Source organism: Pyxicephalus adspersus, chromosome 7 (genome assembly GCF_032062135.1).
Source record: "Pyxicephalus adspersus chromosome 7, UCB_Pads_2.0, whole genome shotgun sequence".
Lineage (NCBI taxonomy): Eukaryota > Metazoa > Chordata > Amphibia > Anura > Pyxicephalidae > Pyxicephalus > Pyxicephalus adspersus.
The window spans coordinates 66245380-66260333 of record NC_092864.1 but is presented as its reverse complement, the minus strand read 5'-3'; the positions used below and the strand labels follow the sequence as shown (position 1 = coordinate 66260333).

The following is a 14954-nucleotide window of genomic DNA, read 5'->3' as shown; positions in this document are numbered from 1 at the left end:
GTGAAAGATCCTTTCCAACCACAAAAATTGGAAGTGTGTACGCAGCTTTAGATTTCATTAGATGTTGCATCAGATTTATTAGATCCCAGTTATATTCCTGGCTGGAGGACATTAGTTTCATTTAGCCCATTCCTTCTTAGTCATACTTTCTATGGCCCATTCCTTTATTCGATTTCGGTTCTTTTAGTCATAGAGTTTCAACATTAAATGTTGGTGTTGCCACAGCTTATTCTACCAGCCCCTTTCACCAACCATTATCTGCCTACATTGCATAGAAAAGCAGAAAGATCCAGTGATCGTATTACTGGGTAAAAAGCTATAGACAAAAACATATAGGTTTTATTTCATAAAATGTATTAACAGGTTAAGGGTGTAGATAGGAGAAAACAGGGACATCAAAAATATAAGAAGATTAAACACCAAATTGTATTTATAAATAAATAAACTATTATAAATAAATACATTAAAATATTTATAAATAAAATAAAATATTTATAAATAAAATTTTATTTATAAATACAATATTTTTATTTCAAGTATAAATAAAAAGTATAAATATCAAAGTATTTTAACCAGCCTAACTTTTCTCCATCTTTTATAGTGGCACGGACTTCACTAGTTGTGCAGAATGTCTCCGTTATTATCTGCGGCATCATCTTGATGGTGGTCTTCTTGTACAAGAATGATCTGTTGAATATGTATCATGGATGGCTGTTGGTTAGTTTTTATTATTCTTTACATTTGTTTTTTTATAAAGAGAAATATGCTTTTTAGTACATTGATGTATGGCAAGGCTTTCTCTCCTTGGGTATGGGAGTTCACTAGCTGTGACTCAGGGGAAGGCATGCCAGATTGTTGCAGAGAGACGACTATTCATACCTGTCTTACCTGCAACCCTAAGAAATATGATTTCCAATTACCAATACATTTCTAATACATTTAGAAAAAAGTTGTGTATTCCTGAACTAGCAACTTGTCTAATTAGTTTAGAGTAAATATATATACCTGACCTGTGCATAGGAGGTTAAATTGTCTATATACTATACTGATTTTGGCCTAAGTTGTAGCTCTGTTCTTCTTTAACATCCAGGCATAAGCAGATGAGATGAATAAACAGGAATTAGCTTTTTATTAAATGAAGATTTTTGAATCAGCCTCACTAGGTTACTGCTTTAATGAAAGGTGATGATGCTAACTATGGTTTTATGTAAATACATCATTGTTAACATATGTCAAATATATATTAAATTCTTTTTTCTTACTATGTAGACACTGTGCTATATCCTTGTCATCACAATTGCAAACATTGCAAATCTGGCTAGCACAGCTATGGGCATTACCATCCAGAGGGACTGGATTGTCGTTGTTGCTGGAGATGATAGAAGCAAACTGGCAGGTAATTTTCTTTTTTTTATTAATTTGGTGGCGTAATAATGTTGTTTTCATGCACAGTTACATCACCTAAATAATTAAATAAAGTAAATAATTTGATGTTTTCTACATACTGTATTCACCCCAAAAAAAGAGATCAATTATGTGATTCTAGAACAGTTTTGTTTGTTTTAAAGATTTTGCTAATTTGTTCTTTTATTATAAAAGTACAAATATTAGAGAAAGGTAGTGAAATACCAGCAGTCAATTTCTGATATACAGCTTTAGAGGACTATAGTGGAATATAGCACATCACTAGTCATCAGTAAAGCGTTGTCATGACACATGACTAAAATACCTATATGAATATAGATTTCCAATACATCTAAGTGTGTCATTGTATTCTGTTCATTCAGTGGGCAACTATTATTCTAAATGAATGGTGATTGCCTAAACCTCAAGATAGGGGTCCCATTAGAGAGGTCGTTCTGAAGGGTTGGTACAAAAATCAATTTTTTGTATTATGCAGAGCAACCTTTACTTATGCAAATAACGGATTAAGCAGGAGGGCTGCAATAATTGCCATCATCCAATTCACAAAGGATGGGGGGGAGGGGGCTCTGCAGTTTCCATTTAAACATAATTTTTTGTTTGGCTTAGAGAACAGGGATCTTTGTTGATATCCAAGTCATTATGTATTCCCAGAAGGAGTAGAGAAGAAAAATCTCATAGCCATTTGGCTCCTGGGATTTACCAGCACTGGCAATAATTGTGTCACTTAACAGACTGGTCAGGGCTTTGCTGCTGTGCTGTCAGACTTGCTTACAGGTAGGGAGATAACAGAGATGGCCTTGTTAAGGTGTGTACACACGTCAAATTTTTCTCGCCCGATAATCGGCATCGGCCAGATATCTGGCGAGAATCTGGCGTGTGTACAGCCCAGGTCGTTCATCGTCCGTGGATCCGTCCAAGAATTGCACGTGTGTACGCAGCTTTATTTTCCTGCCATTCTAACATAATGTCAGCAGACTAATATGCGCTGTTGCTGCATTCAGTCTGCAGGACCTAGCTGAAAAAAAAAGTTTTATTTTGGTATTTTAATTGTCATTTCTTTACCTGGAGTTGTTATTTTTATACTAAAATTAGGTTGTAAAGTTAAAGGTTCAGAGACAGATGACCTACAGTTGCTTGTTTTCTGAAGGAGAGCATATCCAATGTCTCTCTAACATGTTTTTTCTGCTTGCCTGCCACTGCAGATATTTTGGGATATTAGGTATGCAAATCTAGACTTACAGGATGCATTTTTGATCATTCCTTTCCTGCAGTTGAAAACAACTGCACATGATTCAGACATTAGCCAAGAAATTAGAATTGGCAAAATGTTTTAGAGAGACAGTACGGGAAAAGGGAAAGGTTAATAGGAAACAAAACTGTGTGGAAGAAGTCATTGAAATGCATCCTCTGCAAAAGTAGTAGATATGATGCAAATTAAGACAATACCTGAAACCCCCAATTTTGTCCCACAGGGAAGAATGTTTTTTTTGTCACACAGGGGAGAATGTTCCTTTTGGACCTCAGAAAAATCAATGCAATGGATTAAAATGTTACACACTATTACTTAGAAATTGTACATCATTATTTGCTAATTGCTCCCCTCTTCTGATAATGCTTGCCTGGGATGCCATGCTGGTTCATTGGCTTCAATATTTTCCACATCATTGACCCAGAAAATCCTAGTAGGATTTCTTACTTTACTGGTTGGATACTTGTTTGAGGTCTGTGACCCATAAATCATTGAAGCCAGACCCAGCAGGGTAACTGACATGTTCTGATGTCAGTAATGGCAACCTCAGTATAGGTCGGCATTTCACAATTATTCTGCCTTACTCGCTACTTAAAATAATAGTTTCCTTCTGTATTGATTAAGAAAATTACTTATAACTGATAAACCAGCTGATGTCTTCTTGTCTATTGAAGTCCTGAGGGTAATAGGTTAATTTGCCATTATTTTATTTTGACATTTGATGGGCTCTTAAAAATTAAATAAAAGATCACCTTTTTATAATTAGATAACAATCTTTAACTTAATTTTTTTTAAATATTTTAACCAATTTTTACATTTGTATAATATATTTGTCCTTGTTGGGAAATGTTTTCTGGTATTTGTGGTTCTTTCGGAAGTAGTTGTAATGAAGTCTGCAAGCACATTTCGCCCATGAAAAAGTTATTCTGTCCACAGCTTTGCTTCTGTTAATGGTTTCACTTTTTTAACTTAACTGCTTTGTTTACATTTTGGTTTAGTTGGGGTTTAACCAGTCCTAATCTGTATATATACAGTACATTCACTCACAAGCCCATTTATTGTATTGTAAATTTCTGCCTTAAACTATTTAACATCAATTATACATTTGTATGATTTCTAGCATTTAGATGTAAATGTATTTTTTTTTAAATGTACGGCACGCTTACTGGATGTATAATCCTTTGTCATTTGAGAAGTTTCTTCTGTATTTTGGTACAGTGACCCGGCTAACAATTTCAAAAGCCATAATAACCATGTTACCTGTAAAAAAGAAAGTAAATACTTCTTACTTTCTAGCTACTGTCCTATCTCCCTTCTCCCATGTTTCCAAACTTCTTTGTCTATACCTTGTCTATAAAAGACTTACCGACTACCTGAACACCAACTCTATAAACCTAAGATTTGGACTTTGCACTGGTGTGAAAGCTCTGCCCTTACTGCTGTATAAATTATTGATTTCAAGTCATATGTATTGCTCTCACCTTTTGTTCTGATTTATTGCTTACCATCAATATAATTGTCAAAATTAAAGTAATACAACATAAAGCTTTCAGTGGACATTGAATTCATCAGACTGTTATCTTAAAAGGGTTTTTTTTAATCATATGTGGCTAGAACACTACTGTTACTTTGCTTTAATGAGTTATACTAGATTGTAAGCTCTTCGGGGCGGGGTCCTCTCCTTCTGTATCACTGTATGTATCGGTCTGTCATTTGCAAACCCTATTTAATGTACAGCGCTGCGTAATATGTTGGCGCTATATAACTCCTGTTTATTATTATTATTATTATTATTATTAATAATAATAATAATAATAATAATGAGAATGTTTTTACTTGTTGGTGTAAATCTAGTTTAAAACTAATTTGTCAAGATTAAAAACAGGAAGTAGTCTCTGAGCATGTTGCTTAAGTATCATAACCAGCTATTTACATACTTTTGCATTTAATGTTACTTACAAAGTATTATGTTTATTTGCAGATATGAATGCAACAGTAAGACGAATAGACCAGCTTACAAATATATTGGCTCCTATGGCTGTTGGACAGATTATGACCTTTGGTTCTCCTGTAATGGGCTGTGGCTTCATTGCTGGATGGAACTTGATGTCAATGTGTGTAGAATATATGCTGCTGTGGAAGGTCTACCAAAAGACACCAGCCTTGGCTATCAAAGCTGGCAAGAAAGTTGATGATCAAGAACTGAAGCAGCTGAACATACAAGGTATGGATTTTGCAAAGTATTATAGTGAAATTGTCAGCTTTGGGAAAGTCAGAATAAAAGGGTAGATTTTTACAACTCTAGCCATGTGAAACCTCATCCATTAGTTATATACTGCATAAGGCGTCAGTTGTATTTAATGCTAATGTTCATAATATGCTTCAGAGAAACTTGTAACATTTTCTGGCTTTTGATCCTTTTGGTCAACAGTGGGCATAAGCAATGTACATCATACCACAAGCATTGTAATTCGTCTACCTGGTGCCAAAGTTTCACATAGCATTCGTTTAGGTTGGGAGACCTTTACAAAAGGGTAAATACACCTGACACCTGCTCAATTTGTTTGTCAGGGTATTGGTGGATTATTAAGTGACCATAAGCAAATTGTGAAAATGTTTTCTTGGTCCTAATAAGTTATGAGAGCATTCCAATCCTAGCTGGGGAATGCATGTTAAAAATGGCCGTTGCACTGTCAATTTAGATTGTTTACCCCAAAACTTTTTCACATCTATAAATATTTATTAGCTGCAGGTATAAACCTTTAGGAACCAAAAAGGTTTACTAGATGACCTTAACAAAGTCAGATCAGCAAAAAAAGGATCCTGTTTGGTTGCTTATTTCTGACTTTTTACACTGATCTGCTTCTCACTGTATGAAAACACGTTATAATTATTCCATACTTAATACATTCTAGAAAAGAAATGCAAAAAACACACACATTTAGGGCCCCATGTCATGTCTTTTAGCGTTGATGTCACCAATGCATGTGCTTGATCAAGTCAGACTGATTCACATACATCCTATTTTTGATGAATTAATTGGTTTGTTTATTTCTATTTAAAGTAAAGTCAGAATGGCAGTATGTAAAATTAATTTTTGGGTATATGTACATGACATTGTGTGTCCCCTCTCTGTTAAACATTTTTCATAAATTCACTTATATGTTTAGCTTTAAACTTTGTTTACTATTAGATTTCTCTTTTTTAGGTATGGTATTTTATATACATTTAATATTGTGATGTTATTTTTCCAGTCATAGATGCCAACTTAAACAACAATGAAAAACCACCCGAACATGTTTGCCTTGTGACAGAGAAAGCTATTGTCACTGCTGAAATTCCAAAAGAGCCTAGCTGCGGTGAGAAAATCAAAGAACCATTCCGCACCTTCAAAAACGGGTGGATTGCTTACTACAACCAGTCTGTCTTCTGGGCTGGCATGGGTCTGGCTTTCCTCTACATGACAGTCCTTGGGTTTGACTGCATTACTACTGGTTATGCTTATACACAGGGATTAAGTGGGTTTGTTCTTAGCCTTCTCATGGGAGCATCTGCCATTTCTGGAATCATGGGAACCATAGCTTTCACCTGGCTGAGACAAAAATGTGGCCTAGTTCGTACTGGATTAATTTCAGGAATAGCACAGCTATGCAGCCTCATTCTTTGTGTCGTATCTGTCTTCATGCCTGGAAGTCCTTTGGATCTCTCTGTTTCTCCATTTCAAGACATTGGCCCTCATTTCCTTGAGGAAGAATCTCTATCTACAGTCTCTCCTCATGATTTCCTTACGACCGAAATGTCCAATCTACTGAATAACTCAAACTTGACTATTATTGGACCTGAAGAGGAATCCATACCACTTATTTCAGTCTGTCTACTTTTTTCTGGTGTTATTGCTGCCAGAGTTGGTAAGTAGAAATGAAATATAATTTTGAAAATTAACCGACATTGGGCTAGTCGTAATACACAAGTTTTCAACTGTGAAGATATGCCCTGGTAGTCTTTCAAAAAAGTGAAAGATCAACTAAATATAATAATGGTATCTTTGCCTTAAATAAATACTTTTAGGTTATCGACCCTTTACTAACCCTTTACTGTTATATAACAGTATATATGTTGTAGAGAATCATTTAGTCTTTTACATCTTGAGCAGACATTTTTTGTTGATGGAAAAGTGTACAGGACCTCAGGGGTGAAGCTTTTAAATGCCTTTGACCAATAATTTGACACTTTTCAATATGGCCATCACCCAGGATACTTTCTGAATTTATTACATATATATATATATTTATATATATATATATATATATATATATATGTATGTTTAGGGAATAGTTGCACGTTAATATTTGAGAATAAATTGAGAATGACTTATTTTCTTTCTGAAGAGAGATAGTGTGTCTGTGTTTCTTCTTCTTCAGAATTAGTTATAACAGAACATTGTGAAGTGGAAAGGTTACAGCATAAAACTGCAGCTGATTTCTAGACACTGCAAACAGTATCTGATGGTTGACCAACGGCATAAACCACCCATCAAAATCACCTCTAAATTCTCAATCATTTTTACCAACATGGTAGTGGCAACTGTAAAGTAACCATTCATGTATACTTACTAAAGTTTCATGGCTCTAGGTTGTCAGAAATTTGACACACACAAGTAGAATATTTACACAACCTATACATAAAATTATAAACAGAGATTTTATTGCTTATATATTTTTTTCTATTGTTGATTTAACTGATCAATTATCCCTATCTAAATGTTATCCCAATGTGTATTTAGTTCACATAATCAATTTAACATTCTGTGCATTAAGTGTGAACATAGTTTAAAATAATGAGAAACCAGGCTAGGATACAAAGGCAAGTATTTTGTATAGTGATACAATTCATAGTTCAGAATGTGGGCAGCAACCATTGTTGGATAGAATATATGTAGGAGGCTCTACTCCAGGTTTAAAAAAAAACAAACAGATAACACAATGTAGCAAACCCAGATTGTGACAGTTCAGAGAATTCCTTCTCCTGTTGGTTGGTAGTAATATAAAATATAAATATATCTTACTTAGCTTTAATACATTGGGCCCATTGATGGAACAAAACTATACATTTTACATTTAAGAATTGGCCACTGCCAGCCAGCAGTGTATACGGTGTATCTGCCCATAAGTGCCAATCTCATGAAACACGAAGGTGCTCAGTAGCAGTTTGTGTCTTCTGAAGTCACACACAGACAGTTATAACTTATAAAGACTGTCAAATAAAATATTTTCTGCTGATTACAGGCCACAGATTCAAATCCATCCCGTGATTTAAAGAATCAGATATTATCCAGTCTTTTGACCCCAGCTATACTTCAAACTGAACATCTATGCGCTCTGTAAAACCAGGTTCTTTCAATGACTGCCTGCTACCTGTTTTACAATTTATATCCAATACTAATTGTCCACACAGGACTAACTCTCCTGTTTGAATAATTAAACATAGCTAGTCATTTTCTATTTCCACATAAATACACCTAAGCCTATTGCATTATGGAGATTAAAAAGCAAATTTTTCTAAATCTACTAGCTAGACACATGAAATTGTAACCAAACTACCCTCAACATTGGCAAACCAATCCTAACTTTGTGTTTTATTTTTACATATATGTAGGAGGTAGGTAAAGTAATAGGCAGTTAAATTCCCTCTGTACCTGCAGTAGTTGTTCTGGTGTAATAATTATCATTCTTGTCTATTTACATACTTTGAGGTAACACAGGAAATATGTACAGTACACAGGACAGCTCTAGATTTCTGGTACGATCAGGTATTTTTTTCTATTAAACAGATATACAAAAAACTTTTAATGGTATAATTGACAAAGCAAAAGTTAGCAGAATTGTTGTCACATCTTAGCAGGAACACATGGTGATGTGGTGTAGAGGTATTCATTCTGGATGGCACCCTGATGTACCTTGGCAATGAGAATGTGATGCAGTGCATTTTCCTAGCCATTGGCTATAGTTTACCTGAAATCAGGCAGAGAACAGCAGTTACTGGTTAATGTACAGTATAATATGCCCATTTAAGTATTAGACGCATACAAGTTTATGTATGTGTAACTTGGGTGGAGAGCGTGTCCATGAATAGAAGTGAGACCTAATATCTGTGGCCAGTTCTAACAAATCTAAACTGTATGTATATTGTAAACACTGTATAAGTCAACACTGTAGGAAAATGGAAAAAATGGACCATGGAGCATCATGGAGTGACAATGTAGCATGCACAGTTTTCTTAAAGTCAGCAATAAGGAAATTGAGACAAAAAAAGGTTTAAAGCCAGGAAGAGATATTATACAACAATGCCTGGCAATATGAGTACTTCTGGTAAGCAGCTATTGTTAATAGTAAATAAGGATTTATTATGTTATTAGTATCACTTGTGTAAGCTTTAGCTTAATTATATTGTACCTGAAACATTTACCCCAAAATAAGAAAAAAGGCTCTGGTACCTTTTTGATATGATGTAGGTGGTAATTTACAAAGATACATAGTCAGGTTGAAAAAAAGACAAGTCCATCAACCACTAAGAAAATAATAAACATAGTAAGAAAAATTAAAACCCATAGACGTATTCTAGGGGAAGGAAAAAAAATCCCTTATAACATGTAAGGACATTGGGCACCTCAGTTCTTAGCTGTCTTTGTTGACATGCGGAGATGTACTACTGTATAAAACCCCGATCACCAGAAAAATGCCTCTATTTGTGCAAATTTATAGCACAATTTTGGGAAACAGACAGACGAAAAATTGCTGTTACTGGGTGTTCATGTCCTCAGGAAGTTCATATAAAGAGTCTACAGGATGTGCACAATGCAGAGAGATAAAACATGAACAAAAATAGTGGAAAACAAAAAAATAGCACAATCCACTTTTACCTACTGTGGTTTACTAAAGATTATTTGTGGGAGTTTTGTTTCATGTAAAGTCATCACTCTGCCACAGTCTTAGATCTTTATAGAGTACATTTTAGAGAATTCTTGCTATGTTACAATAAATACATTATTAAATACCAAGAGGGATTTTAAATGCTGCTCTAAGAGCCCCCTCAGATCCAGCTATTTCATTGATTTATATTACAGTAAGTACGTTATCATACTTTTGCTGAATAGGGTGCACTAATTTACAATGTCCTACCAATGCACATTTCATATCAGACCTGCACCTTAGTGGTTGCGGTGTGCTGCAGTGTGGGGATTTTGGTATCTAATGTGTTGAGGTGCCATTATAAATGAATGCACTGTGAGTTGCTGCAACGCGTTGTTATTACCCAATAATAAATACCTTTGTTTCCAAATCATTCCCGTGATTTGTTTATAAGTTTGTTTTTTTAATATTTTAAGGATTATATCATTTTTTTTCCAGGGCTTTGGTCATTTGATCTAACAGTAACGCAGCTCCTTCAAGAAAATGTGGTTGAATCTGAAAGAGGAGTCATCAATGGCGTCCAGAATTCCATGAATTATCTGCTTGATCTTCTGCATTTCATTATGGTCATTTTGGGACCCAATCCAGAGGCTTTTGGTTTACTTGTTCTTATTTCTGTGTCCTTTGTTGCCATGGGACACTTGATGTATTTTCGATTTGCTTTTAAAAATCTAGGAAAACAGCTATTTCTCTGTTCTAGCCCTGAACCAAAAATAGAACCAGGTGAAGAACAAAGGGAGACTTCTGTTGTTTAGGGAGCCATATGTATGCATGGTATACTTTAGGGCTATGCTACCATGGTTTTGGCCTTGTATTTCTGCCACGGAAATAACTGGCAATCATTAGTCATGGAAAGTCAAAACTATGAAAATAAGTTAGGCTTTAGACATGGGAAACGTTTAGTCTTCACTACCCACATATGACAATTTCAAGGTCACGTGACAGTGTTTCTTACCGGTGATTACAATCATCCTGTAGAAAATCAGCATCATGCTCAGCAAATCATCAGTGGGGAAAACGGGACGATCTTTTCAATCCACTGGCAGGATTACGAACATCAGTTTACTGTCAGGATGAGCTGAAATTAAATTCCCAAGTTGTTGTGTGGTTTAGTTATGCCATATCTCTGAATAATCACCCCCAGTGACTGAACTGGAATTATATACAGAATTAAGAGGTTGTTTTATCTATTTTTACTTTATGTTCAATCATACATCTTACTTCCAGTGCCCTACAATCTCTTGTATTTTTTACAAGATGTTTGCCTTTCGATACAGTTGCCTTCTAGAAATGATTTTGTGTAACCTCAGCTCATAGATAAAGGACAAAAAGCGTATTTTTTAAAATCCTATTGTACTAACTGGGAAGTTTGATCAATTAATTTAAAATCAGCAAATAATTGATAGTTAACTTTTAAGTGTATGGCCAGCATAAAGTGGGGAAACCAGGCAAATAAAATCACCCATGTAGTTAAAGCCCCAGTTAGCTAGTGAGTAGTCATGCTTTGTATTAACAATAGTGTTTTCTGTAGTAGCTATAGAATATATGTGGTAACTAGTAGAAAGATATAGAGTTTCAAAATAAAACCTTTTTAGAATAGCCTTAAAGACATATTTACATATTTTTTCTATAGGAATTTAATTACTGGGTTTGTCCAAATATTCAGGAATAGCTAAGACTAACAGTAAAGCTTTAGTATGGCACCAAATGCACCTAAACACCAAAAAGGAATGTAAAAGTATGCTCTGCATTATGCAAAAACACATAATGAGTGTACGACTTAGGAATCAATACAGATTTCTTCTTCTCTGGTAATTCCCTTTCCCAATTCATGGTTCCCAAGCAGGATAATACCACTAAGTTGTCATTACTTTATTCATTTACAAATACTGTATTATTGAAGTCCATAGGGTTCCAGGATTCTGGATAATAGTTGTCATGCCTATACTTTCATTATTACATTATCATATGTCATTGTTTGATTTTCATTTTGTCTGTTTTTTAAGTGAACCGTGCAACCATTAATGGCACCAGCAGATGGAAATCATCTCACAATTTGCAGCCTGAATATTAACTTTATTTCTCCATTTTATCATCCACTAAAGTTCACGAACTTCTGTCATGTTTCTACTCATTTATTTTATACAATTGTAAGGCTAACCCTAAAATAAAGGATGTTATGCAAGTTTGAATTGTGTGATCGTAGCTAGTATATTAAAGGAAAATATAAAGGTTTTGGTCAATTTTACTACTTGTTTACACATTTATAAATATATATTTTTATCCTTTGTATAACTATTCATATAAACATTTCAGGGTGTATTTATGCAATTATCTATGAAAATTTTGTTGGGCATTGTAACAGGAAATCCAAGCCAATAACTTAATTATTCATAGCAGAATGTTTTCATCTAGAAGTTAAGAGGAGGTAGAATGTGTGTTTCTTCATCATACAGATCTATTGTTTGCACAACAGTTGAAAGGAAGAAACTTCCAGGACTCTTATATTATTATAGAGCATCACCTTCTGGCTGGTAAATAATTAAAAGGTGGAGTGAGAGCAGCCACTATTAATAAACTTAACTAGTAGACTACTTGGAGTGTGGTGTCATTTCTTGTAGAGTAGTATAAATCCCCCCCAGGATTACGCCTGGAGGAGCTGATACCTGACAGTAACAAATAGTTGTCTGAAGAGATGCATTTTTGCAGGGTCTACTATAAGGAATTAGCTCTCTTTCCCACTGATTACAGGTAGTCCCCGGGTTACATACAAGATAGGGACTCTAGATTTGTTCCTAAGTTGAATTTGTATGTAAGTCGGGAACGGTACATTATTTTATTAAATGCAATTAGGACAGATGTTTGTCTCAACATAATATTAGACAGCGTGGTGTCAGTTACTGTATAAAATCCTCACTGTGAGCTAATCACAAACAAAGCAAAAAATAATGGAGCCTAGACATTCATTTACTTCTGTGGCAAGCTGTGCTTTGATATGCAAAAAGAAACAACTGCAGAGTTTGTCCTGGTCATTAAAGAGTTACAAGAGGCTGCAGAAGAGATCACTCACAACCTCAGCTGTGTTTAGCAAAAGATTTCTTCTGCAAGTCTTCCCCCCCCAATCAAGCCTTCAACCTGCACACAAACGATCAGGGAAGCCCCCTTTGTATCTAGGTGTCGTCCGTATGTCGGATGTCCTAAACTTGGGGACTACCTGTAATCAGAAAAGTTGATAATTCCTGATATACAGCCACCAAGGGGATCATCTAAAAATCTGTATATGTAACAACACAGTTATAATAAATAAAGCAATAAGCATGTAAAATATTACAAGTACATGTCAAAATATGCACTTAAGATACAAAAAGTTATGAAACATTACCAATACTTGACATCCCATAAATGAAAAGCAAAATGACACTGAATATTCTTTTTTTATCTTTGAAATCTAAACTTTATTAGTAGGGAGATAATGCAAAGAGACAGTAAAAAATAAACATTAACACATCGTGACCCTTGAAAACACAGTACAACTTCCTATACAGCAATCAGTTCAACCACAAACATATTTAAACATATTCACAATGTGAGAAATAATGGGTTATTCTATAGTCCATGACTTACAAAATTGCCTAATAGGATACATTTTTAAACTTGTAAAAAAGCCCCAAAGAGCCTAGGAAGGTATAAAAAGAAGAGACATAAAAGAGGAGAGAGAGGGAAAAAAAGGCATGGGGGAACAGTAAAGCAAAGTAACCCCTGGCGTATTGGTCCCCACACCAATATCACACAGAATATCGGCCAATATGAGATCATGTTGCTGCAAATGTTGCAAAGTATTTCCCAGAAGGCACAAAGGTCTTCTAGTAGTGCCTCTTATGCTGGAATTCAGTCTCCACTCCCCTCAAGGAAGATATTAGGTTCTCCTTTACCTTCTGGCAAACCACTGAGCTACTGTTGGGGTCCCTGGCTGGCGCCAGATGGATGCAATTACTATCTCCGAGCCCCAAACACATAGATATTTACAATAACTGTTCTTGCTAAGTATTTGAGGTGCAGAAGGAAGAATCCCAGCTACAAAGATCAATAAATCAGAAATTATTATTACACAGTATTTATGTAGCACCAACATATTACGCAACACTGTACACAGTCCATAGTCTTGTCACTAGCTGTCTCTCCAAGGAGCTCACAATCTAATGTTCCTACCATAGTCATATGTCTTTAATACCGTTTATGGTCATCTTTGGGGGGAGCCAACTAACCAAACAAGTTAGTTTTTTGGAAGGTGGGAAAATGCAAATCCAGGGAAAACTTGCAAACTCCATGCAGATAGTGTCCTGGCCAGGATTCAAACTTCAGACCCAGCGCTGCAAAGACCAGAGTGCTAACCTCTTAGCCGCCGATGATTTTGTAAACTGCTTTCCCAGAAAGGTTTTACTTTCTGAATATGCCAAAAAAACTAGAGTTTGTGGAGTATACCCAAGTCTCCCCCCATATTTTTAATATAAATCAGATACTTCAGAGTAAATATCAATCAGGAGGACAGGCACTTCATACCAACATATAAAAATTTGTAGCCCAGCTCTTAGTAACTGGCGCCCATTATTGATTTATCATTACAGTCAAGTAAAGAGGTAAATTGTTGGGGTAAAAATGACCCCATGTCTCTTTCACAGTACAAAATAAAAGGAAGTTTTACAGATACAGCCGTGTCCTACACATAGCTTCTAAAACCACATTAGGAGTCAATTGTAGCTTCTTAGCTGAGGCAAGGTATGGAGTTAATGGTGTAGATAGATCTCCAAAACCTCAAGGGTGCGTAGAGCGGATCACATTTCTGAGAGGGAAGGTCACAATGATTATTGAGCAAAAATTAGGACTGGGATGCCCGGGCTAAAATCCCCTACTCTTGTGTCCATAGAAGAAAGCAGGATTTCGAAATATTGATAATAAAGGAAACGAGGGAGGTGATATCTTGTTTGTGGCCAGATATTTGGACAGCATACAGGTGATGTGGGAATGGCCATACACCAGGGGAGAGCTACTACATCCAAACCATGAAAAAGTTCCTGCTGATTTGTAATGCCTTGGTGTACCCTTTGCAGCAGAGGAAGGAATTTGAGGGTATAGAGACATAGTAATCACCTCACACACCCATCGCACCCATAATACTAGGTATGGAAATATTCAAAGCCTGACTTCTGAAGGTTTATTTTAAAGTTAAATATAAAGTATTCAAACATAAGAATGGGGAGGTAAAGAGTAAAGGAAAGCTGCAAACTTGAGCTTATTGAAAAAAGTGAAGCCCA

The 14954-nt window shown here is 35.4% G+C and overlaps 1 protein-coding gene across 1 annotated transcript in view; it reads left to right on the top strand.

Moving 5' to 3' along the window:
• The window catches only part of SLC40A1 (solute carrier family 40 member 1), a gene marked incomplete in the record, with an annotated part of 32391 nt that extends 20557 nt beyond the window's left edge, over positions 1-11834 (top strand). The window contains 5 exon segments of the mRNA XM_072418814.1: positions 602-717; positions 1270-1396; positions 4656-4898; positions 5929-6582; positions 10081-11834. Coding sequence (XP_072274915.1) covers positions 602-717; positions 1270-1396; positions 4656-4898; positions 5929-6582; positions 10081-10397 — 1457 coding nt within the window.
• Between the last annotated feature and the right edge of the window lie 3120 nt (positions 11835-14954).